The sequence below is a fragment of the Leopardus geoffroyi genome, chromosome E3, assembly GCF_018350155.1.
Source record: "Leopardus geoffroyi isolate Oge1 chromosome E3, O.geoffroyi_Oge1_pat1.0, whole genome shotgun sequence".
NCBI lineage: Eukaryota > Metazoa > Chordata > Mammalia > Carnivora > Felidae > Leopardus > Leopardus geoffroyi.
Window position 1 is genome coordinate 13,145,434 of NC_059340.1, and position 24,172 is coordinate 13,169,605.

Consider the following 24,172-nt stretch of genomic DNA (forward strand, 5'->3'; position numbering starts at 1 on the left):
ACCTGATCCACATAGCTCTAGATATTAATTTAGCACATAGTTCTAAGGATATGGTAAGATAGCAGTCTAGCAGAACGTTCTGTTATACACGTATATAAGCCCTGGTGTATTTACCAAAGGTATTGTTATATCCTCCCCTTTGCTGTGTCTCCACGACTCTGGATTCAAGAGCTCATGCCGCTTCTCCCTAGCTGTGTGAACTGGGAAAACTGGTCATCCTCTCTGAACAAAGTTTCACATCTGTAAAATGGGACTGGTTGTACTCATGGGGTTTGTGAAGATTGAATGAAATCACATATGTGAAAATACTGTGCTCATGTGAGTTTGTATTATTTTCACTGCTTATTACTTCACATCTTCTGGAGAGAATAACACTTCTTGAAGCCAGCCATCTTCCATTCTCTTAAACCCAAGAAAATCAGAAGGAAGAATAGTTCTGAGTTCAAGTAGAAACTGGAAATCATCCTATCTTTCCTCTAGCAGAGTGTTCCAGAAGGAGTAGAATATAACCTTGAAATTAGGGGCAAAATTAAGTTTTTCTAAAAGCAGAATAACTGGTATCAATACATATACGCCATCCTTGGAACGTAATAAAAGCAGAATAACTGGTATCACTACATATACGCCATCCTTGGAACGTAATCTGTCGCAGTGTTGACACTAAGTGTTACTGTCTCACGCCCTCTTTGTTGCTTCTATCTTGGGTATTGGTTCTCCCCAGAGAGGGATGAAATTGAAAAGCATCATTATGAATGCATTCTCAGTGGCTGGGTTCTGACACCTTGGCCAAAAGGTTTATGCTCTGCAGCCCTGAATAAAGTGCTGTAATTAAAATGAGAAACAGAAATATGAAGCCACGCAAGAGCAGTCATTATTTAAACGAAGAACCTTCATGTGAGATTATACTGGCTGATACTAATCTGCGAAGTTGTATTTTCTGGGGGAAAAATCAATATGAATGAAACGAGAACTGAGTGTGCATCCTGCAGGGCTTGTTGTATCTCCATGAACTGTGATGTGAGCTCCTGGCCTTTTGAATCATTTTGTTTAAAGGCCTTACATAGATCATTCTGTCCTTGGTGGTGGGAGACCTTTCCCCAAGATTCTATCCCTAGATAGACTAAATTGGAAAAGCACATGCCTTTTGATCTTTACTTTGCGTGTTTGTGTGTGTATGCATGCACATGTGTAAGATATAAAGGTCATCACAGAGCAGACTGGGCCACTTAACACCTTCCCTGATTCCACGTTGTCAGAGATGGAATTTGAGAGTGTACTTCACTCCCCTCACTCTGTCATTGATTTCTAAGGCTGAGCATATCCGTGCAATTAATGTGTTACATCTTATAGTCAGCTTGAATACTTACTCCTTTCTGTATTTTACATTGCCAGCCCCATTCCTGGTTGATAACAGGCACTTGAAAATGAGTGGAGGATTTGAATGAGATTTGCCTTTGCTCCTTGTCCTTCCTACTAGACCTGAATGGCTTGCTGGAAACCAGGAGCGAAATTTAATGTTGATCCAGGGTCAAGCTCTCATCTGCTCATTTGAGGCTCGGCTTCCCTCACCATACGTGCTGCATTCAGCACGTCATCAGGCTGCCCTCTTCTAGGATAAAATGCAGTATTCTAGAAAGCACCACACTCCAGTGGGCAGAACTGTTGGTAAGTCTGTACAGAACAGATCAGGTTGCAGCTCCCTTAAAGTATCTGCTAATGGAAACTCTGGCTAAAGCAGCATCTTAAATAATATGTAGAATCAGCATGCTGTCTCCAGAACATGTTGCAGCCTTTATTAGCAGGGCGTAAGCTAAGGTAAGCTCCCATTAAAGAAAAAATTGTAATGATTAGCAGGGGCCCCGTATAATATAAGGTATTCTTTGGAGTTTATAAATATGGCCTCATAAAAAGCCTGAATATAAGGGAACTGTGACTTTAAGTCATTAGAAGCCCAGTGGTTTGATAAAATAACAGGAAACAGACAATTTATTATGAGCAGTCTCAGTAGCTCTGGATTATCTATAAAACTTTTACGGCCTTCCCCAAGTGGCAAGAAGCCATAAAACTTGCCTGAATGAGGGACTTGTTAATTTACTTGTTAAAGCAAATTAAAAATTTATAAGTGCTTTTAGGTAAATGAGATCTTCTCTCATTGCTGCCCTTGCGGGGCCCTGCGGTCCTAAGAGGGGAGAGTGGCTAAGCTCAGACACCACTGCAGAACAATAAAAGCTATTAAATTGTTCCAGTTTATTACAACAGAGCCGTGCAGCTGTTGCCATGGCTAGCTGTGGGGTACCAGTGGTTGACAGCCTGGAGTTTCACTAGGTTTTCTGTCTCACTCAAAGGAAAAACAACAAGCAGAGGGATGATTTTTACTCTTGCATTCTCCAGTAGTTGGTGTTACAGACCATGTGTTTTATTTTTCCTTGGCCTCATGAACCCAGAGGTTTTAAACCACTTTTTCCTATTCCCAAAAGTGTTTCCCTTTCATTCCATAGGTTGCTGGTTCTCACACATTTGGACTCCTCATCATGCCTTTTAGCAACTTAATCCATGGGCAAAAGGCCCAAACCCTAGAGTTTTTCTGTAGCCTCATCAGCATTTCTTTAAAACACACACACACACACACACACACACACACACACACACACACACACACAAACACAAAAAACAAAGGAACAAAAAAAAACCCCTCTTTCCTTTCCTTTGTCCAGCCTGGAAATTAGGAGAAGGACTTAAGTGAAAAATGAAACCCCGTACATGTTCTTGTATATTGGATTCCATAAAATGTGTAGAATCAGTATTTTTTGTGGAATCCATAGTGTAAAGGTAAAGGCAGATTGTCTTGTACTCTGCTTTGGATAGGAAATCACCTGAGGTTATAATTCTTGGATCTAAACATCCCCCTTCTCTTTTTTTCTGTTTGCCACTTGTCGAATTTCTTCCCAAGGTAACTGTGGAGTCACAGGCAGGTTTCTCAAGAGCGATTTTTTTGGCTTGAGGCCCTGTAACTCAGCGGCTTCTGTCCTTGCCTCTTTGGGACTTGCCTTCTCCTGAGCGTTCTTCTCCCTGCCCGCTGACAGCAAGGATTCTGGGGAGCAGGAAGTAGCTTATTCTTCCATACACATCAGAAGCTTTGATTCAGGAAGACCTCTTGCATTTGTAGGCAGAAAAATACCTTATATCTCAATTACAGACCATATTTAATATTGAATAAAAAGGATGGATATTTCACAAGTATATTTAAATTTCAAAGATCTCTTTAGAAAAGTCAGGTTCTGCAAACACTTTCTTCTGGTAATATTTTCCCATCTCTGCACTGGAAAGGTACATTTTATTAGCTTAGAGAACAGAAATGATAAAAAGGCATAATTGGTACAAGTGTTTGTTCTGCAGAATTCACCCTTCAGTTACTTACGTATCTGTGACTTGGCTCTATTCACATCTCTGATTTGGATCCCATCTGAAACTATGCTTGAGAAGCATGTTATTGGCAAGTAAAGCGTTACAGAAAATTGGGGGTAAGAGGGAAAGCAATAAAAACAGCAAATAAATACATACCGGAAACAGTAGTTCACCGTGGTAGAAGGCATCAGCTTCCCAACAAGGAGTTGCCTTAAGGTGAAAATTTGCTTCAGTAGTGACTCTTCTCCTGCTCACCGTCTTGATTATTTTAGGAATATCACTGTATAGCCCACTGTGTGCTTCTTATACCTCTTACTGAACTTCACAAGCCTCTTATTGTTTTGACCGTTAATGACTTTTGCATTTGGAGTCCTCATCTTCATTTAGAGTCTCAGCAAAAATGCTCAGTTATAGCCATCCTTGCACAAATTATCTCTGTGCTTTAGGGTATTTTTGGATTTGGTCTTACATCCTTATGGATGGAACTTTAAGAGTGGAGCTTAAATAGCTCTCTTCTTATGGGAGTACCCCGTAGACCTGACCACAAAGTCTGCGGAAGTAGAGAGCTAGGATGGCTGAACAAAAAATCTTTTGTTCCAGAAGGCCAAACTGAATTGCATGTACAGAAAAGGTTGATAAATTTAAAAATTTTTGAATAGAAAACAACACTGGTCCAAAGGTCAACTGCTGAGGAACTACTACTATAGTTTATGAGAAGATCCAGAAAGAGCTTTGTTGCAGTAGGCCAGTAATGTGGTGTGGTCTCCAAAACTGCGATAATGAAGTCCTGATAAACATTTCATAGTGAAATAGCACTGCTTCAAAAATGTTTGTTTCTAACAGAGTTCACGCTAGAAATTTAGTGTATATACTCACTCGTTAGCAATATTGATATATGTTGTATAATGATTGCTTAATTGCTAATTTTCCTATGCTAATTGATGTTTTTCTATAAAACTAAATTCTTTAGCTCTTTACATTTATTGAATGCCATCTGGCTTATGAATTTTCATAAGAACTGCCAAAAAAAAAAGGTGCAGACCCCTCCCCCCATCTTTCTCCTAAAAAGGTGCTGAATATGTATCCATAATGACTTTTTAATGTGCCTTTAGGGATTTCTTTTCTTTCTTTCTTTCTTTTTTTCTGTAGGAATAAAACATCATTACACTAAAAATGCTTTCTCTCTCCCAACTTGAATTTCCTTCTCATTTCACCACTAGTCGTTGCTGTGGCGATATACCCTCTTACTTTTTTAAAAAATATTCTCCGTGTTATTGTTCTGGGTAATTGTTGGGCAAATACTACATTTAAAATATGTTTATCCTGATGGCTAGGAACAATCCACATTTATTTTGTATTTTTTAAAATAGCTTTACATATTTATTTACCTGTAACACTTGGATTTAAAGACATCATTAAGCTGTATTTCATTGTACAATAGCAATGAAGTATGAAGTTGGGTGCCCCATATACAATCTTTCTATTTTGCAGCACTTAATATTTTTGGCGATTTCTTTATATAACTGGCTATCAGCTCCCTGGCATTTCTCCATGGATAGTTTGGTATTAGTAGTTTCTTTGTTTGCTTAGAGAACATATGTATGTGTGTATGCACATGTATATGTATGTAAAAATTGTACATTGTCTTAGTCTGTTTAGACTATTACGGCAAAACACCACAGCCCAGCCGGGGGGGGGGGGCATGCGCTATAAACAACATAAATTTATTTCTCACAGTTCTAAAGGCTGAGAAGTCAAAGATCAAGGTTCTAGCAGATTCTGTGTTTGTTCAGGGCCTACTTCCTGATTCACAGATGACCTTCTTACGTGGAGGAAGGGGTGAGGGAACCCTCTGGAGTTCTTTATAAGGGCACTAATCTCACTTATGAAAGTTCTACCCCCATGACCTAATCACTAATGCCATCACATTTGGGATTAGGCTTCAACACATGAATACGAGAAGGATGCAAATGTACAGTCTGTAGCATACATGTGGTATAAACACTAAAATTTAGCAGAGCTTATTTGATAAGCTTTCCTACTTTTTTTCCCCTTTCATTATCTTGTACTAAATACCTAGAGCTAAAACTAACAGTTAAGTTATAAACCAGTCATCAGTTACTTGGCACCTATACATTTTGAATGAGAGGTAGAAATAACTTTAGTAGATGAGAGGGTTTTTTTAACCTCATCATCAAATTGATCCACATTTCTTCAGATGGCTAAAATAAATGGAATTGTATCCTCATTTGCTTGTCTGGGTCTAATATGAGCAAACAACAACAAAAAACCTATGTTAAAGAGTGTTTTTAATTAATAGTAGTTTTGTGAAGAAATGTAAGATACTTTTATAGAATTTAGTTGTTAGGTTCATACATTTAATATGTGCAGATTCAGCTGCATTAGATTATGTATTAGTTAATCAAGATTGAGAGACATACTTATAAAAATAACTGATATGTGGTGGCATTTACTTAGTTTTTCCTATTACAAGGATATCAGAATAATTATAGCTAATTTCCTAATTGCCTCCCCTAAAATATTTGGTCATTAAATCACAAAATGTTAGAATTGTTATTGCCTAGAGGAGCAGACACGCTGCAATTGATGCTAACGTGTCTGCATTGCCCGTGAATGATAATGATACTCTGGAGGGTGGCATGGTATCGTGAATAGTACAGACCCTGGGAGAAAAGGTCTGGCTGCGCGTCCTAGGTCCACCTCTCCTTATCCATTTAACCCGGAGTTAACATGGACCTCCACTTATTTTGCCTTAAAATGGCAATAATCACCGCTGTGAAAGGAACCTGTGGCTTAGTGCAGCCAATTAGGTTTGACCTAATAGGTAGACACCGCCTCAAGGGCAGGCAACAGAGTGTTCAGCCAGGGGCCAGGTACAGTGTTTTCTAGCTCAGCTCACAACCGCTCTCTGCCTGTCTTTGGTTGGGTCACTCATCTCTGAATTTTAGTTTCTTTGTCTGTAAAGGGGATATGTTATTTAAAAAATATCTTTTTTGGGGCGCCTGGGTGGCGCAGTCGGTTAAGCGTCCGACTTCAGCCAGGTCACGATCTCGCGGTCCGGGAGTTCGAGCCCCGCGTCGGGCTCTGGGCTGATGGCCCAGAGCCTGGAGCCTGTTTCCGATTCTGTGTCTCCCTCTCTCTGTGCCCCTCCCCCGTTCATGCTCTGTCTCTCTCTGTCCCAAAAAAATAAATAAATAAACGTTGAAAAAAAATTTAATAAAAAATATCTTTTTTAATGTTTATTTATTTTTGAGAGAGAGATAGAGCGTGAGCCAGGGGAGGAGCAGACAGAGGAAGACACAGAATCCGAAGCAGGCTCCAGGCTCTGAGCTGTCAGCACAGAGCCCAGTGCGGGGCTCGAACCCACGAGCCCTGAGATCATGACCTGAGCCGAAGTCGGATGCTTAACTGACTTAGCCACCCAGGCGTCCCAAGGGGATATGTTATAATTTATTGTGCTTACCTCAGAAGATTTATGTGAGGATTAAATTAGGTGAATTATGTACAATTATTGGAAAGTTGTATAACAGCAAATTGGTACAGCATTACTGTCATCATAAAAATGTAAACAGCTTAATGGTAACTGGTTCTCCTGTCTCAGCCTGCCAGATCTGAGAATGTGGTACGTCCATTTGTCCTTCACTGTTCTTGTCAGTGTTGCCTTTACATGTTGCTAGAGTGTAGAAGATAGCAGTCGAGGATAGTTTTGGCACTTTGAGTCAAAAGTTAACTGCATTATTAAACACTGACAACATCTTTTTTAGTCACAGCTCAATGAGACTTCCTGTTGTACATAAAGGGGGCTAATGTAGCATGAGTTTGGGGAGGAAAACACCTAATTAGAAAATTGGATCTGTTCTTAAATTGCAAATGTGTGTACATCAAAGCGATCATAAGAATAAATTTAAGTCTGATAGTGTACATGGTTTCAGTACACATTGGCGAAATATCCTGCTGATTGCTGATTGAAAACAGTTGTTAATTCTCTACTTCACTAAATTCAGAGTGGAAAAACTTTCCTTAATAAAGAACAGATTGAGGAGATCCAAGACCTTACTGTGTGGGAATTAATGGCAGATGCATATACTGGTAGTTAAAATGTTTCATTAGATGTTAATGTCTTGCTGTGTTTTTAATTGTTCAGGAATTAGCCTCCAGAATATTAAAACCATCTGTTTGTTATCATGATGAAACAGAATGCTTAAATAGTTATTAATTTGTGTTTCTTGTCTTATTTTTTTTCAGGGATAATCTGTAAAACTTTGATCGGTTTGGAGTTTAGGGAATTCGGAATGTGGAAGTGAAAAATAATTTTAAAACACACCAGTGTCCTAAATAGCTGTAGTTTGGGGTTTTTTTCTCCCCTACCTACTGTGAATATTTTATATGTAATCCATCCACCCATCCTTCCTTCCTTCCTTCCTTCCTTCCTTCCTTCCTTCCTTCCTTCCTTCCTTCCTTTCCTTCCTTCCTTCCTTCCTTCCTTCCTTCCTTCCTTCCTTCCTTCCTTCCTCCTTTCCTTTCCTTTCCTTTCCTTTCCTTTCCTTTCCTTTCCTTTCCTTTCCTTCCATTTCCTTTCTTTTTTCTCTTCTTCTCTTTTCTTTTCTTTTCTTTTCTTTTCGAACATGAATTGACTCACATTTTCATGAGATTGGGATCATCATAGAGCTGATTTAGTAGTTGATTTAAACTACATGGCCACTCTTAACATGCTGATTAGTTTACTTTCAAGATCAAAATAGAATTTATAAATTTGGAGGGATGAAGGGAAGCTAAATTTTTAGATTCTGTGGACATGTTCCTCTTGCCTTGTTCCAGCAGCTGTTCATAACTACCACGGGCCGTGGCTCTTACAGAGTCAGGTGGCCTTGGTTCTGTTTTCAGTCCTTTGTGGCTTTGCTCAGAGTACTTAGTCTTTCTCAGCTTTGGATTTCTCCGTCTGTAAATTGGGAAGTACAATTTAATTTTTAGAGTTTTTGTTATTCTTAGAAATAGTGTAAAGATTGCGTATTCTACATAATGGGCATATTAATTGCTTTCTTTCTTGATTACATGGAGCTTATGAGATATTTTGGGTCCTACTGAGAAATATGTTAGCTATAACTATAGGAGCAATGAGCAAACCCTTTATTTGCTAGCCTTTGCTCTTGTGTCGATAGCTGAACATTGGTGGCCTTAAGTTCTTTTAAATACTTTCTTTTATTAAGATTACTTATTTACTTTGAGAGAGAAAGAGAGAGAGAAGGGGAGGGGCAAAGAGAGAAGGGGAGGGGCAACGAGAGAGGGAGATAGAGAACCCCAGAAACTGGCAGTGCGGAGCCCCATGCGGGGCTCAAATCCGCACTGTTAGAGGGTAAAATAGAAAAGATTTTTAAATGCTTCATATTATCCAAATTACTTAAAGTGGCAATCTCGTCAACAAGGGTGTATAATACTGAGAGAGCTATTAACTTCTTTTGGTAGTGGTTTTTGACCTTTTGCTGAACAAGTACTTTTAAGAGTCTCAAATGCCAGGATGAAGATTTATTAAACTAACTATAATTATGTGCTACTTTTCATTTTATAAGCTTATACCTGACTGTCTAAAATATCTTAAATTACATATGATCACTTTTTCAAGAACAAAATCTTCAGTAACACATTTTGGAGAATAAGGATTTTTTTTAATGTTTTTATTCTTTTTTTTTTTTTTTTGAGAGAGACAGAGTGCAAGCAGGGGAGGGGCAGAGAGAGAGGGAGACACAGAATCCGAAGCAGGTTCCAGGCTCTGAGCTGTCAGCACAGAGCCCGAAGCGGGGCTTGAACCCACGAACGCAAGATATGACCTGGGCTGAAGTCAGTCGCTTAACCGACTGAGCCACCCAGGTGCCCCGAATAAGGATTTTTTAAAGGCTGGTTTTGTATATATCACAAAAGCCCCCAAGTTTGCTAAATGTGCAGGCTACTTTTCGTCTTCTCACTCTGTTTTTGAGCTCTTCTTTTTGGCTAATCCTCGAAGACTGGCTTTCTATGACCTAGTCACACTCTTTGTTAATAGCTCCAAGAGCCATTCTGTGGGAGATTTTGAAGGCTAACCTAACATGTTATAGATCTGAAAAGATTATACATAGTTATTAATTAAACAAATATTTATTGAGCATCTAATAAATGACAGGTATTGTATTAGAGTGTACCTATTAACAGTGACCAAAACAGATAAAAATCCTCTGATAATGTAGCTTAGTATCTGGTTGCCATGTGGTTGAGGTAGTAGGAGTTTGGAGGAGACGGAGCACAAATAAAACAGGTGAAATAATAAGTATTACATTAGAAGGTATTAAGTAGAGGCAGGGTTGCATCCTGTAATCGGGATGATCAGGGAAGCCCTCACTAAGAAAGTGACATTTAAATAAAGACTTCAGTGAACTTTGTGCCTTCTGGAGGCTGAACATTTCAGATAGCTGTTGCAGCAAGTGCAAAGGCCCTGAGGCGGGAGCATGCCTGCCTTGTTTGAAGAACAGTCAATGAAGTTTGCTACACTGATACAGAGGGACCTAGGCCAGAGAAATAATGGGGGAACCAGATGCAGTAGGGACTACTTTGTCGGCCTTTGTGATGACCTTGGTGTTTTTTATGATGAGGGAGAGACTCTGGAACATTTTGAGAAGTATAGCATGTGAACTGACTTTTTTAATAGGAGCACTCTGGATCTTGGGAGAAATGGACAGAAGTAGCAGGCAAGGTCACAAGCAGGGAGATCAGATAGGAAGTTGGTGTCGTAATCTAGGCAAGAGACAAAGGTAGCTTTGACTAGAGTGGTAGCTGTAGGAGTAATGATTTTGTCCTAAGCAATTAGAAAAGTAAAATTGTTATTAATAACAATTGGAAACATTGAGAGTATGGCTTTAGTCACTTTAGGTTTCAGATACCTTTTCAGCGCGTAAGTGGAATTGAAGGATGTACCTAGATTTAGAAGACTGGGTTTTGGGGAAGAGATTGAGGCTAAGAATAGAAGTTAGGCATCACCAGCACATAGATCATTTTTAAAACATTGAGACTGGATAAAATCATTAAAGGTAGTGAATATAGGCCTAGAAAAGAAGCGGTCTAACAACTGAGCCATGGAGAACCAAACATTAAGAGTTGAGATTAAGAGGAGAAGCCAGACTGGTAAGGAGCGGCCAGAGAGGTGGGAGGAAAGTCAGGAGTAAAACAAAGTGCTTCAAGGATGCGGGAGTGATGAGTTGTGTCAGATGTTACCCATAGGTAGATAGGTCGGGAAGACAGGCACTGACAGTGATCACTAGGTTCAGCATTCAGAGTTTGTTGTTGACTGGTACTGTACTGCTGTTAAAGCCAGCCAACGGGGACTTTGACGTTGCTTCCTTAAGTCATGTCCCTTCCCATAGTGGAAGAGTTCAAAGGGCCAAGGACATGTGTCCACTTGGAGCCCACCACATGCCTTCTACACATATTACTACTGATTAGCTAGGATTCCAGAATTCCAGGCCAAATGTCCTCAGTCGGACTTTGAGGGTCTGCTTGCTGGGTCCATCCTCCTGGGAGAGCACAGCACCACAGCTCTGTGTATGCCTGAGCCCGAGCTGGGGGGCACAGCTAGTGGACTTGGGGGAAAGTGGGCAGTGTGGATGGAACCTGGAGTATGGGCTAGGACATTGCACACGGGCAGGTGAAGCTTCTTGAGAACTATAGACAGTAAACGAAAGACACCAGGCCAGGGATGGGCTCTCCCACACTGCCACATTCTGTCAAGAAATTCAAGGAAGACAGAATTTTAAATTAAAACCTGGCCTTCCGTGTCATTACGGACAGTCATTTGACAAGGTCAGAGGATAGAAATATTTTCTTTAACACTATATTAGCGTGATATACAACTTTTCACTATTCAGTGTTTGGGTCTTTGGTCCTGAGCTCTGAAAATGCCTCTGATAGCCTGTTGTTGAGCTTGACAGGAACAATTTCATGACAGGTGAGGACAAAAACCTCACTGGGCTGAGTTAACCAGAGAATTGGAGGAAAAGAATTGGTGATACTGAATAAAATGTTTTCAAGAATTATTTGTAAAGGGCATGAAAGAAATGGAAAGATAGCTGGGTTCTTCTATTTGTCTTGTTTCATTTCTTTTTTCTTCTAAGGTGGGAAAAAATAGCAGCCAGGATGTTTATACCCATAAGAAAAGGATTATATTAGTCTGCTAGGCTGCCATAACAAAATACCACAGAGTGGGTAGCTTCAAAAAAACAGAAATTTATTTTCTCACAGTTCTGGAGACTAGAAGTCCGAGACCAATATGTTGGCAGATAATGGTTTTTCTGAGGCTTCTCTCCTTGCCTTGCTGGTGGTCACTTTCTCCCTGTGGTTCTCATGGTCCTTTCTCTTTTCACGTGCCTCCCTATTGTCTCAATGTCTCAATGGCCTCTTCTTAAAAGGACACCTGTCAGATTTGATTAGGGCCCACCCTAATGGTCTCTATCTAAGTTAATTCCCTTTTTAAAGTTTGTCTCTCCAAATATAGTCACATTCTGAAGTAATTGAAATCAGGGTTGTAACATAAGAATTTTGGATGGACACAGTTCAGTCTGTAAAAGGGATCTCAATTATTCTAGAACATGCATTTGTGGAACCCATCTCACTTAGGAAATGTCTGTGGCTTTTTTAAAAAGTTGACTATAGTGCTTGCATGGAAATAATGTAGCTTAGGACAGAATAGTCACTAATGGGCGATGAGTTTAGTGATATACAGGTTACTAAGTGCTATGGACTGAATTATGCCTCCGCCCAATTTGTATATTAAACCCCCAGTGTATTTGGAGTAAGGAAGTAATTAAGGTTAAGTGAGGTCATAAAGGGTAGGACCCTGATTAATGCACAGGAAGTGTTACTGGAGAGCCAGCTCTCCCTCTCCCCGCCATGTGAGGACACAGAGAGAAGGTGGCTGTCTGCAAGCCAGGAAGAGAGTTGAGCTCTCACCAGAAACTGCCCATGCTGACCTTCATCTTGTACTTCCAGCCTCCAAGACCATGAGAAAAGGTCTGTTAATTAAGCCATCAGTCTGTGGAATTTTGTTATGGCAGCCTGCGCCTAGTTGAACATTAAGATACCCAGGGATAGGGGAGGGACCCTCAGCCTTGATGAGAATTTAATATTTGATTGGACTGGAAATGTATTGGTACCAAAACAGTGGCAAGTTGGGTAGAGGTTTGCTCTTAAAATTCATATCTTAAAAGTTTCGATAGCTTTTAACCAAAGTATTTTATATCCTTACGAATTCTAGATGTTCATAATCTAGCAATGAAAATGAATAGTCACTAAGTATATGGGTTAGAGGAGAATAATGCCTTTTCTGGAGATAAGGTTTTAAAACTTATTTTTATAGCAACCTTCAAATGTATACTAAAATAGAGATAATAGTGTAATAAACCCACATGTGTATGCTCATCGTCCAGCCTCAGCAATTAAGACATGTCTCATCTTATTTCATCAGTATCCCTTATCCCCCCAGCCACCTCCCCACAGGTGCTATTCTCCCTATCGCCTGCATTACTTTGAAAAGTAAACCCCAAATAGCAACTCATTTCAATCATAAATATTTCAGTATGTAGCTACAAAAAGCTTGCCCTTTTTCTTGTACCTATATCAAAATATAAACAGTTTTTAATATCATCAATACCTGGTCAGTGGACATATTTTTGAGTTTGTCTCATAATTTTTCAGCACTTTCCTCAAATTAGGTTGAAAACAAGATCTGTTTCTGTCAGAGTGTTGAGGTGCCCTACCTGTTATCCCATCCCTACTTTTCTGTGCTTACTTTGCAATTTATTCTTTGAGGGAATCTGGCAATTGATGGATTTTGCTGATTTTGTATCCCCTGTTACATAGTTTAACACTTGCCCCTATCCCTTACATTTCTTGTAAGTTCGTATTATAATCTGTGGTAAATCAGATTCAGGTTTGATTTTTTTGGGAGGTGGGGTGGGGGTGGTGTGGGGTGATGTGTTCTTATATCAGGAGACATACATTATCTGGTTTTCTCTCTTTTTAGGTTATGGAAGCCAATGATGCTTGATTCCTTACTTTATTTATTTTTTTTTTTTCATTATCACAAGGTGCTCCGAAGATAACCAATAAGGCATATTTGTTGGTTTTCTTTTAATGTAATTGTTTATTTGTATAACCATAATTGATAGGTTTCAATTCTCTGTGAATATCAATTCAATTATGATATTGATAATGAAGTCCCATCTGTGATTACTGGAAGCACCTCAAATTTGGATTGCAAGTCTCTTTGCCATGGTCTTTCTGGGATGACAAGATGTGTCAGACTCAACTTACATATTTCTTTCCTTAGACCTCTGTTGGCTATTTTTTCATGGTAGAATGGGAAAAATAAAACACATAAAGCATTCTGTGTTTGAGGTGATGGTTGTTTTAAAGAATGCCAGGACATTTAGAAAGTTGTTTGAAAACATGTTTTCTTATAGAAAAATATAAAGTTATGTGTATTATTTTTGTATATTCATCCTCACCAACCAATTAATATGGTCTCAGAATTTCTTTTTATTAATCAAAATCTCATTATCAGAGGTCTAGAAACTTTGCCAAAGCAGTCAGACATTCCTCCATCAAGTTACTGCATTGCTCGTGTACTGCATGTGAATTTCCGAGGTAATTGGAAAATAGATTTATCTTTTAGTCCACAGTCATACTCAAGGAATGCCAAACATCTTCTGTTCATTCAGGCTTTTCTCTTTAATTCCATTCTTGTACTTCCTTCCCCCATTTCCCTATAGTTTAGACTTCCTTTTCGGTAGAAAATGAAGTCAGGTATGTTATCATGTTTTTGTCAACATAATTCAACCTACAAATAGTACCCAAGTTGTAGGTAGAGAGATGTGAGTTGTATATCAAGCCTTGCTATTTACACTTCCATTCTCTTCCCTTCACATTATTAAGTTATAAAGAAATAGTATCGTAATAGCCTTTTGGCTAAATCATAGAGAGTTATGATTCTCTTGATAAGCTGTAGAACATTATTAAGTTCTGCTGTCTGGGTCGAGTGTCTATTGGAAGGATATCAAAGTTGGTCAGATTGCACTTGATTGTCTTAATTGCTTCTTGTTTATGTTCGAAACTATGCAGTTAGATTGATCTTGGCTCATTTTCTTCTCTTTATTAACTTTCAGGGTTTATTTTTACTGCTGTGAAGTCCACTGAACTCCTTTAAGTGTTGAATAATACATGTGATTGACAAGTGGAAGTACTTCAGTAGTTTCCATTTTCCAGCTAATAACGCAACCTCCAAGTTATCATCAGTGCAATACCTTAAATATTTATTTGGGAACATCACTGTAACATTTAGATAAATAGCACTCCAAAGTCCAGGCATATCCAAGAACCCTATCTTATTTTGCATTAGTGAAACTTTACTAATTCCATTGGAATGATTTTATGATAAATGGATTTAGAAGCAATTTCTCCTTTTCTTGTCTTTGTAAACCCACTGTGGTAGGCAGAATTCCAAGATGGCCCTCAGGACACTTGCCTCCTGTTTACTCCAGTTAGATTTGTATATAGCATAGTTGACTTAAAGAAAGGGAGTTATCTTCTGTGAGCCTGACCTAATCAGTAAAGTCTTTAACAGGGAATGGTTTCTGGAGTAAGAGGTGAAAATGATAGCACCTTTTACTTTTTAAAATAAACCACCTTATTGAAATATAAGGTACATGTCATGAAATCCACTTATTGTAAATGTACAATTTAATGAGTTTTAGTAAATTTATAGAGTTGTATGAGCATCACTGTACTCCAATTTTAGAACTTTGCCATCAACTCAAAAATTGGTGGACTCTTACATTCTTATGAAAGATTCTGTTAGAACTCGGTGAACTACCCTTTATTTTATTATTAAATTTAATTTGTGTATTTCATCAAATTTTTGCAGCTTTTTTAATTAAAAAATCATTCTGTAGTTCCCTTTGTGTTTCATTATTGGATTTTGGCATAAATTCACTTTGCACATTTTTCTTAATGCTCTGAATCAAATTTTGCTAAAAATTTTTAAATGTTTGGGGCACCTGGGTGACTCAGTTGGTTAAGACTCTGACTTCGGCTCAAGTCATGATCTCATAGTTCGTGGGTTCAAGCCCCACGTCGGGCTGTGTGCTGACAGCTTAGAGCCTGGAGCCTCCTTCGGATTCTGTGTCTCCCTGTCTGCCCCTCCCCCCTCTTTCAAAAGTAAAAAAAAAAAAACCTTAAAATTTTTTTTTAATTAAAAGATTTTTAAAAGTTTAAACTATTTGGTTATGATTTTGACAGTACCACATAGAATGTTTAGTACTATAATTTAGACATGTGTTTATTCTCACATTTTTATAGTACTCGTATTCTTATATTTTACATTATATAATATTATATAATTATTCTATTATATTATTATGTTTGATTGTATTTGATTTTGTTCTTTATCACTTTTTTCTTCGATTTGTAAGCAGTATGTCCCTCTAAATTCTGTGAGTTTCACTCCCATTTATACTCTAGTTTAGTAATTGTGTACAGTATTTCAGTTTCCAATTCATTATGTACTTTTCACTTTTGGAATCTCTTTTCTTTATTTGTCCCTGTAGTTGCTTTTTTGTCTTCTTTCTTTTGATCTCTATAACTAGGCTCTTTACTTACTATTACTGTCCACTTTACAAATAAATTAAAGTCTCTGAGTTAACCTCTAGCACAGAATTTACAGCACCCTGTAAATTTTTTTATCTTATGTATTTATAATTTTATTTTCTAAACTTTTAAATGGTGTCTTTATGATTCTGACTTTGACTCAACTGTGATTATGGAGACAACTTTTAAAAATATGTTTTAAAGATTTTTAAAAATCTCTAGGTGATAGGGATATTTATTTATTTATTTGGAGAAAATTTTATGTATTATTTTATTAATATAACTTATTGGCAAGTTAGCCAACATACAGTGTATACAGTGTGCTCTTGGCTTTGGGAGTAGATTCCCATGATTCATCACTTACATTAAATTGTCATTAATTTTTATCATAGAGGAGGCTGCTCATGTGATTTCTACATTTTGAAATTTATTCTGATATTCTTTGTGGCCTAGTCCATCTTCAGTTGGTGCTGATGTCCTATGGGTATGCTCAAAGACGTGGTCTCTGGTAATCACCAAATTTATTACATATTGGCTCAAACTGAGTCTTTTAGCATCTGTGTCTTTTTCTATTGCTCTGTTTTCTGCCTTCCTGATTAATAGGATGCTAAAGAGTCCCATCTTGATTTCCTCGATTACTTAACATACTTCTTTACTTTATACATTGGCATAAAAAGCTTATAACTCAACCCTTCAGTATAAAGTACAGACCTATGAAGGGTAAAGATGTTATCTCTTATCACTGTAAAATGGCTGTCTTTGACATATGACTTCACCTAACCATTTAATCCTTTGTCTTTTTTTTCCCCTCTCTTTTTTTAAACCTAGGAGTTCTAACTAACAAATAATTGGATATTCACTTTTTCATTTATTCATTTGTTTATTTAACCTCACAAATAGTAGATGTTCTTGCTGTTTTAAAAAATGGGGCTTAATCCATATATGTTATTATTATAACCAACGTACTTATATGTTTTTGCTATCTTGCTATTTCCCTTATTTTCCAGATATTCCCAGTTGAGAGTATTGATTATAATTTTGATCCTTTTATATTTTATAATGATTTAGAAGACATTATTTTTAATATCTAAATTTTACCAGTGGTTAACTGTAAGATTATCAAATCCTTACTTCAAACTTTCTCTACTTATTGAAGACAATAACAAGATAATTTCTGATTCTGTGATCCCGGAGAAATTTTACACAAATTTCTTGCCCTGCCTTAGTTTCCAGAATTTATGTTTACCTTTTAGGCACAACTTGTTATATTGTATGTTTAAAAGTACAATATATTATTAATGTCCTAAAATGTTTTTTCTATTCAAATTTATAATTTTGTTTGTATTTCCTGTTAGCTTATTTTGATGTGTCAGCTTTTCATTAAGTAGTTTAGTTCTCTTTCTCTCATCTTAAGTTTAACCTTTTAAAATTCAAGGAATAAGACAATACAGATGCACTACAGCCACTCTGAAAAACAGTATGGAGGTTCCTTAAAAAATTAAAAATAGAAATACCCTATGATCCAACAATCATACCATTGGGTATTTACCCAAAGGAAATGCTAATTTGAAAAGTTACATGCACCCACATCTTTATTATGGCATTATTTATAAGACCCAAAATATGGAAGCAACCCACATATTTATTGATAGATAGGTGAATGGATAAAGATGTGACACACGTGCGTGCATACACACACACACACACACACACACACACACGCGAAATGGACCATTACACAGTCATGTAAAAGAATGAGATCCTGTCATTTACAACAACATGGATGGACCTAGAAGGTATTATACTAGATGAAGTAAGTCGGACCAAGAAAGACAATATATTATTTCACTCAGAAGTACAATCTAAGTAACAAAACAAATGAATAAAGGTACCAAAAACAGAGTCATACCTATAAATACGTAGAACAAGGTGATGTTTGGCAGAGGGAAGTGGGATGAGTGAATGGGCAAAATGGGTGAAGGGGAGTGGGTATTACAGGTTGCCAGTTATAGAATGAATACATTCTAGGAATAAAGGTACAGCATAAGGAATATAGTCACTGGTATTATAATAGAATTGTATGGTGACACCTGCACTTGTGGGCAAAATAACATATGGAGATGTTGAATCACTAGGTTGTACCTGAAATTAATAAAACATTGTGTGTCAACTCTACTCAAATAAAAAATAAAAAAATATAGTACAAATTCAACCCAATCTATGGGGAATATTTCAACAAATGGGAAGAGTTTCATTTTGGACAAAAAACACAAACGTTTTTACAAGATTAAATACTTGCCATTTTGATGTTAGTGAAGGCATGTTACAAAATTTCATTGAAAAATAGACAGTCTGTGCTTATTGACACATTTTTAAAACATTGTGTGAAGTTCATTCAGATCCCTGCAGGAAAACTCAGCAGTCAGACATAGGATTTATGCTGCTTTGAGGGACCAAAATGGTGGTAGGAGATTACTTTTGGATGCTTTTCTGCATTGCAGTGCATAATTCACATCATTCCGCTTGAGTTTCAGGCATTGGTATCATCTCCACATACTTTATTCTTCTGCGAATTTTGTTTGAAGAGTTAATGACACCCACAGAGCATCTAGCATCTTGAACTCTCCATACTCAAGCTGAAGAGTGGCAGAGCCTGGGTCACAAATCTTGGCAGGTGTATACAGAATTCCTCCACCTTCACTGAGTCCAGCGTGATGGGATTTCGTTACATGTTCATTAGCAGCGATAAAACCATGGATCGTTATTTTCCTAATTAGCCATTAATAACAGTTAACTCTAACGACGTAACAGCTTCAGAGTTTTTGATTGTATTGTTGACAATGAAGTCGAATGGAAAACAAGTCATCTTATATATTATAAAAGTTGTTAATCTTATTGATAGGATCACTACCACTCATGCCAGATACTAGCTTCCTTTTTATATTTCATCTGTTTTGTTCTAATTCTGATGCCAAAATTGTATAATATTCTAATGAGAAGACAATTCTGGAAATGAGTGAATCACATTAATTTTTAAATAAACAAGGTATTTTAGCGTATCTAAAAAATGGTAGTAAGAAATCTCATTGCATCTGTTATAGCAATAGCTTTCTTACAACAGCCTCCATGGGTGCTAGGACAAATCAATGCAAGCGGATCGATTTTTCTTAGGTCTTTAAATGTTTAAGCCAGCACCTGGCCTTTGTAATGTCTCTTGGTTGTAGGTAATAGCTGGGAATTTCAGGTGAAGGATTACAACTTCTAAGTTAGCTGTGCTACCCCAAATGATCCATTGGATATGGCTGAAAATGCCAGTTTTAAATGTATTCATGGGATTAGGAGTGAATACTTCTTTGCCTGAAATCTTGTGGTTTAGCTTTAGTACTTACTGTAGTCAATCCATTTCTTTGAAATATTGAGCTGTCTGACAGCTTAAAATCCTAAGTTTCCTTTAAACTTGAGCCTGGCTTTGGAGGAGAAAAGGGCAGTGTGGGGGCGGATTTTATGTAAGGCTCTCCAAAGAGAATTCACTGATGTGCTTTTGCTGGAAGGGCACAGGGAAGGCAAGGAAGCTGGTTCATCTCAGTCCTTCTTGGGTTTTGCCCTTAGCCTAGATCAACATTTAGTCAGATAATTTACATCAGAGCCACTGAAGTCTCTTGTTGGGCCTGTTAAAGTCATCATTTTCCTTCTATGAAGAAATATGGAAGAGATCCAAATGCCATGTCCAGATTTTGGTAAGCCAGATTTTGGATATCAAGAGAAGTCTTCATGCTCTTATGCTGTTAATTCCCTACGGGATGTTTATCTCGTCTAGGTTGAGGGGCTGAGTTTTTATAAACACCTCGTGATAAATATCACCTTATGAGACTTCTTTTTTTGTGTGTGAATTAAGTCAGGTACCACAAATATATTAAAAACATACTCTGTAGAGAATATTGATATCCTGCAGATTTCATTATTTCCACACGAAATGCTAACATACTAAATAGGTTCTAAGAAGTAAAATGAAGAGAGCGGTAAGATGTACAGACATGGACTGAGTCCTAGATATCTTGCTTAATTCTGAGCATATTATTTGCTCTATTTGTTTCTTCATTCACTCATTGGAAGTAGCATTACCTGCCTTTACTTAAGTCAGAGGTCCAGGGAGATGAAAATTATGACATTGCCTATAAATTAGAGTGCCTATTCCACATACAGATTTTATCACCAGTGAGATGTATGTAATAACAGTAAGCCTTTTCATACTTGAAAGTATACAATTATCAGAGGCGTTTAATGAAGAATGATATACTGGCTAAACTTTGAAGGCATACATCAAAAAATATATCTAGAAAGAAGGAGCTCTTCAAAAACCATAGCGGATCATATCTGAGCATTAAAAATAATCTTGACCCGAAATGTACAGAGAAGGGTAGGGTGAGCTTTACTGGTTGAGGAAATCTAGTGTGAATACATAGGTGCAGGATGGAAATGGACATGACATGTTCAGGAAATTGAGAGAAAGTGATGTTCATTTTAGAGTAAATTCCCCTTTATTATAAGTGTAAAAATGAAAATTTGAAGAGAATGACAATATTCTGAACTTTTATTCCATAGTAATAAGAAAAGGCTCATATAGCTTGCATCTGAATTAACTTAGAATTAGCAGGTTTAGCAGTAATTTAGAAGGAAACTAAGTGCTTAAGGGCCCAGGAGGATACAAAGTAAAATGAGTATCATTTTTCTGGGTTCCATTAGAGAAGACTTCTGGAGAAAGGGAGTTTTAGAAGAAAGTGATAAAAGTGGATTTGTAGAAAGGCTGAAAGCAAAAAAAGAATGCTCTGTATAGTGGGGATTTGGGGACAGCTTATTAGCTGGTGTGACCCAGAGTGGGACCTGAACTGCAGTTTTTAAAGAAGCACATTAGACAAGGAATGTGGATTTAGATTCATTCTCCATTTGTCTTGCTTCACATTCCCCCTTGGCCCCGGAGCCACATGAAAACCTGCAGGCAAAAATTGTGCTACCTATTACCTGTTCTTCTCTCTGAAATTCCCTCCTTCCCAGAAGTATGGGGCTTATGTTTTGTTTGAGACTTTCCATGTCTGATCCATGCACCCCTCTGTAATGTTTCTTCCAATTTCCTCCCAGAAGGAAATCTCTGTTTCAGATAAGACTCCTTCTGATCATTTCCTAGCATGTTGCTTTCCCTGCCTTTGCTTTCTGTCTTTCTCCTGTCAAGAGTATCTTCCCCTCTCCTCTCAGCCGTATGAGCTCAATCCACTTTGAAAATCCAAGGCTTCAGAGGTTACCTTTCTTCCTTCTTTTTGGTGTTACATTTAGCATGTGTTTCCTTGTGTTATTATATTTGCTTGTCTCGCCGTCTTTCACTTGCGAGATTAAGAACATTGTGAAAGGGCTGTATGTTATAACCTGCATCAGATTGCTTGGGGTCTCTCCAAAGGTGGTTGCTGATGATAGCATCATAGACTAATGGTCCATATGTGGGGGACTCATAGTCCCATATAGACTAATGGTTTGCAGTTCTGTGTGTTTATTCATTTCAGTGGAATATCAGAGCTGGGTAAATGTGTAGAAACTGCCAATATGTAAGCTTCATAAGATTAGAGACTTTTTATCGTTGTTTTGTTTTGTTTTGTTTTGTTTTGTTTTGTTTTGTTTTTTGGTTTAGCATCATATTTTCAGCTCTTACTACCAGGCCTAGATGCCACACTCAATACATATTTGTTGAATGAGTGCTGGCTAATATCCTTAAGCTGTAGGTCTTAATTTGGTACTCTTAAATATCTGACAGGGGACCTCCACAGTGTTGTCTCAGAAATCAGGATCATTGTCTTCTTGGTGGTTGAACAATAACATAGAGCATCTCATCATTTTCTCCTAGAAGAAGACATTGTCTTTTGCTCTGCTTTGTTGTATTCTTTCTTCAGAGGAGGACAGGGGAAATAAGGCGGGCCCCCAGAGTTGGTGTAATCTGGCTTTAATTCATTGTGTTTGGTCTTTATATTATTGACAAAAATGCCCCAGTGGAATAGAGGAAAAATCAGAGGGAGGATTAATTTCCAAGATTCATGAACCTTTGTTAGATTTTTTTTTCAGGGTGTGTGTGTGTGTGTGTGTGTGTGTGTGCGCGCGCACGTGCGTGTGTGTGTTTAGGCTTATTCACTCAGATTTACGTTGACATTTTATGGTATATGTTTTGCTTAGTCTGCTCTCTGTGTTTCTTCCTGCGTCCGCTTGCCTGGCACTACTCAGAAGCTGAGAAGAATGTTCAAATGCAGGACCTTAAGTTGTTCACTTTGACAAGACCTGAAGAACAGTTGTGTGAGGAGACCACTGACTTTGTTCTTTCTCCTCTTTTCTTTTGCCTTTAGCTGAAGCCAGGCCAGAACAGCTGCAGGGACAGTGACAGTGAAAGCGCCAGCGGAGAATCCAAGGGCTTCCACAGGAGCAGCTCCCGGGAAAGGCTCAGTGATGTAAGTGGGGAAGAAGAAAAAATCAAACAAAACCACCAGACCACACATCCCCTGGGTCAAGTCTCAGTTTCCCAGCACCACCATCCCTTCCTGTCACTTTGTCTATGCACACAGTACAGTCCACCCTGTCTGGCATCGTGTTGGAGCCTGGCGAGATACTTTCCTTCTGTTTTCTAGTTTGACCTAAAATGTGCTTTACTACTTGTTAGGTGGGCGGGAGTACTTGTGGCCTTAGGAATAAGAGATTACAAGGGGAAGTGGTAATATTTTCAGTGTCAATGTTGCAAATGAAAAAAGTAGTCCAGCACTGCTACCACTGGAAGATGACATCATTTAACTTTGGGCTTTTTGTAATATCTTTGCCCGTGACATTGGTAAACGTCCCTGTCTGTCATTTGATTCCTGTTAGAGAGGATGGCTAACCACCCACCTACTTGGCAAGAGAAGGAGTTTTATTTCCTGACTGATTTGCAAAGGAAAAATCGTTGTGATAACACACTGTACCTCCTGAGGGCTCTGTCACCCCCCTAGACCTGCCTCCTCCCACTCTCCAGCCTCCTACCTGCCAACAGGGCAGATTCCCCTTTGCCACCATCCGAGAGCACCTGATCCTCTGGGCTCTCTTTTCTTCTATCCTAACATGTCACATGACAAGATTCTTGACCCATCTTTACCCCTGAAAGCAACACTTGGAAGCTTTCTTATAAAATGACCATTCAGGGAGAAGTTTTTATTAGTAGTAACAACAAAGGAACATTCACAGATTAAGTGAGATAGTACTCTCAAGAAAGAGACAGAAATTCAGAGTCTCTGAGTTTTAAGAAGAATAAGCAGAATTAGGACATATAATAAGGAGCAGAAACCTTTTGGCCTTTGTCTTCCTTTTTTTAAATGATTTTTGAACAGTTTTTTTTTAATGTTTTTGATACTTAGAGAGAGAGAGAGAGCGAGCAAGCATGAGTGAGCGAGGGAGGGGCAGAGAGAGAGGGAGACACAGAATCCAAAGCAGGCTCCAGGCTTCATGCTGTCAGCACAGACCCCAGAGCCCAATGCGTGATCAAACCCCCAAGCTGCAAGACCATGACCTAAGCCAAAGTCGGTCACTTAACCGACTGAGCCACCCAGAACGCCCCTCTTTTTTTTAATACTCTAAAGCAGTTGTCTTCATCATGGTGTACAAGATGATCCAGTGTGTTGCAAGAAAAAAACATATTAGAACTTATTTATTTTGTGTCTAAAAACAAAGGAAATTAAACTTTCCTAATACTTAATTTAATGAGGTGGGAGTAGTTCAAGTATATAATTTATAAACACATGTATTTTAGGAGTGTGCTCAAAACTTTAACTAAGGGGTGTTCCTCAGCATAAAAGATTAGAGAGCACTGCACAACTTTGCATCATTCCTGTAATCGTCTCCCATCCATTTCTCCATCATCCAAGGTAGACCCTCTCAGGACACAGCCATCTTCCTCCACCTCTCAGGAAAATTTGAGAGATTTAGAGCGAGAGTTGATATAGAGAACATTGACTTCTGGAAAGAAATAAGTGGAATAAACAAAGTATAATTATTTCTTTGGTACTCTTAATGTCTTAATTGTAAT

The 24,172-nt window shown here is 38.1% G+C and overlaps 1 protein-coding gene across 7 annotated transcripts in view; it reads left to right on the plus strand.

Annotated features, from left to right (window-relative positions):
- Nucleotides 1–24,172, plus strand: part of AUTS2 (activator of transcription and developmental regulator AUTS2) — a 1,121,759-nt gene that overhangs the window by 477,114 nt on the left and 620,473 nt on the right. For all 7 annotated transcript variants that reach the window (XM_045461461.1, XM_045461460.1, XM_045461463.1 and 4 more), the window contains one exon: nucleotides 22,470–22,571. In XM_045461461.1, the coding sequence (XP_045317417.1) occupies nucleotides 22,470–22,571 (102 nt within the window). The remainder of the gene's footprint in view (nucleotides 1–22,469; nucleotides 22,572–24,172) is intronic.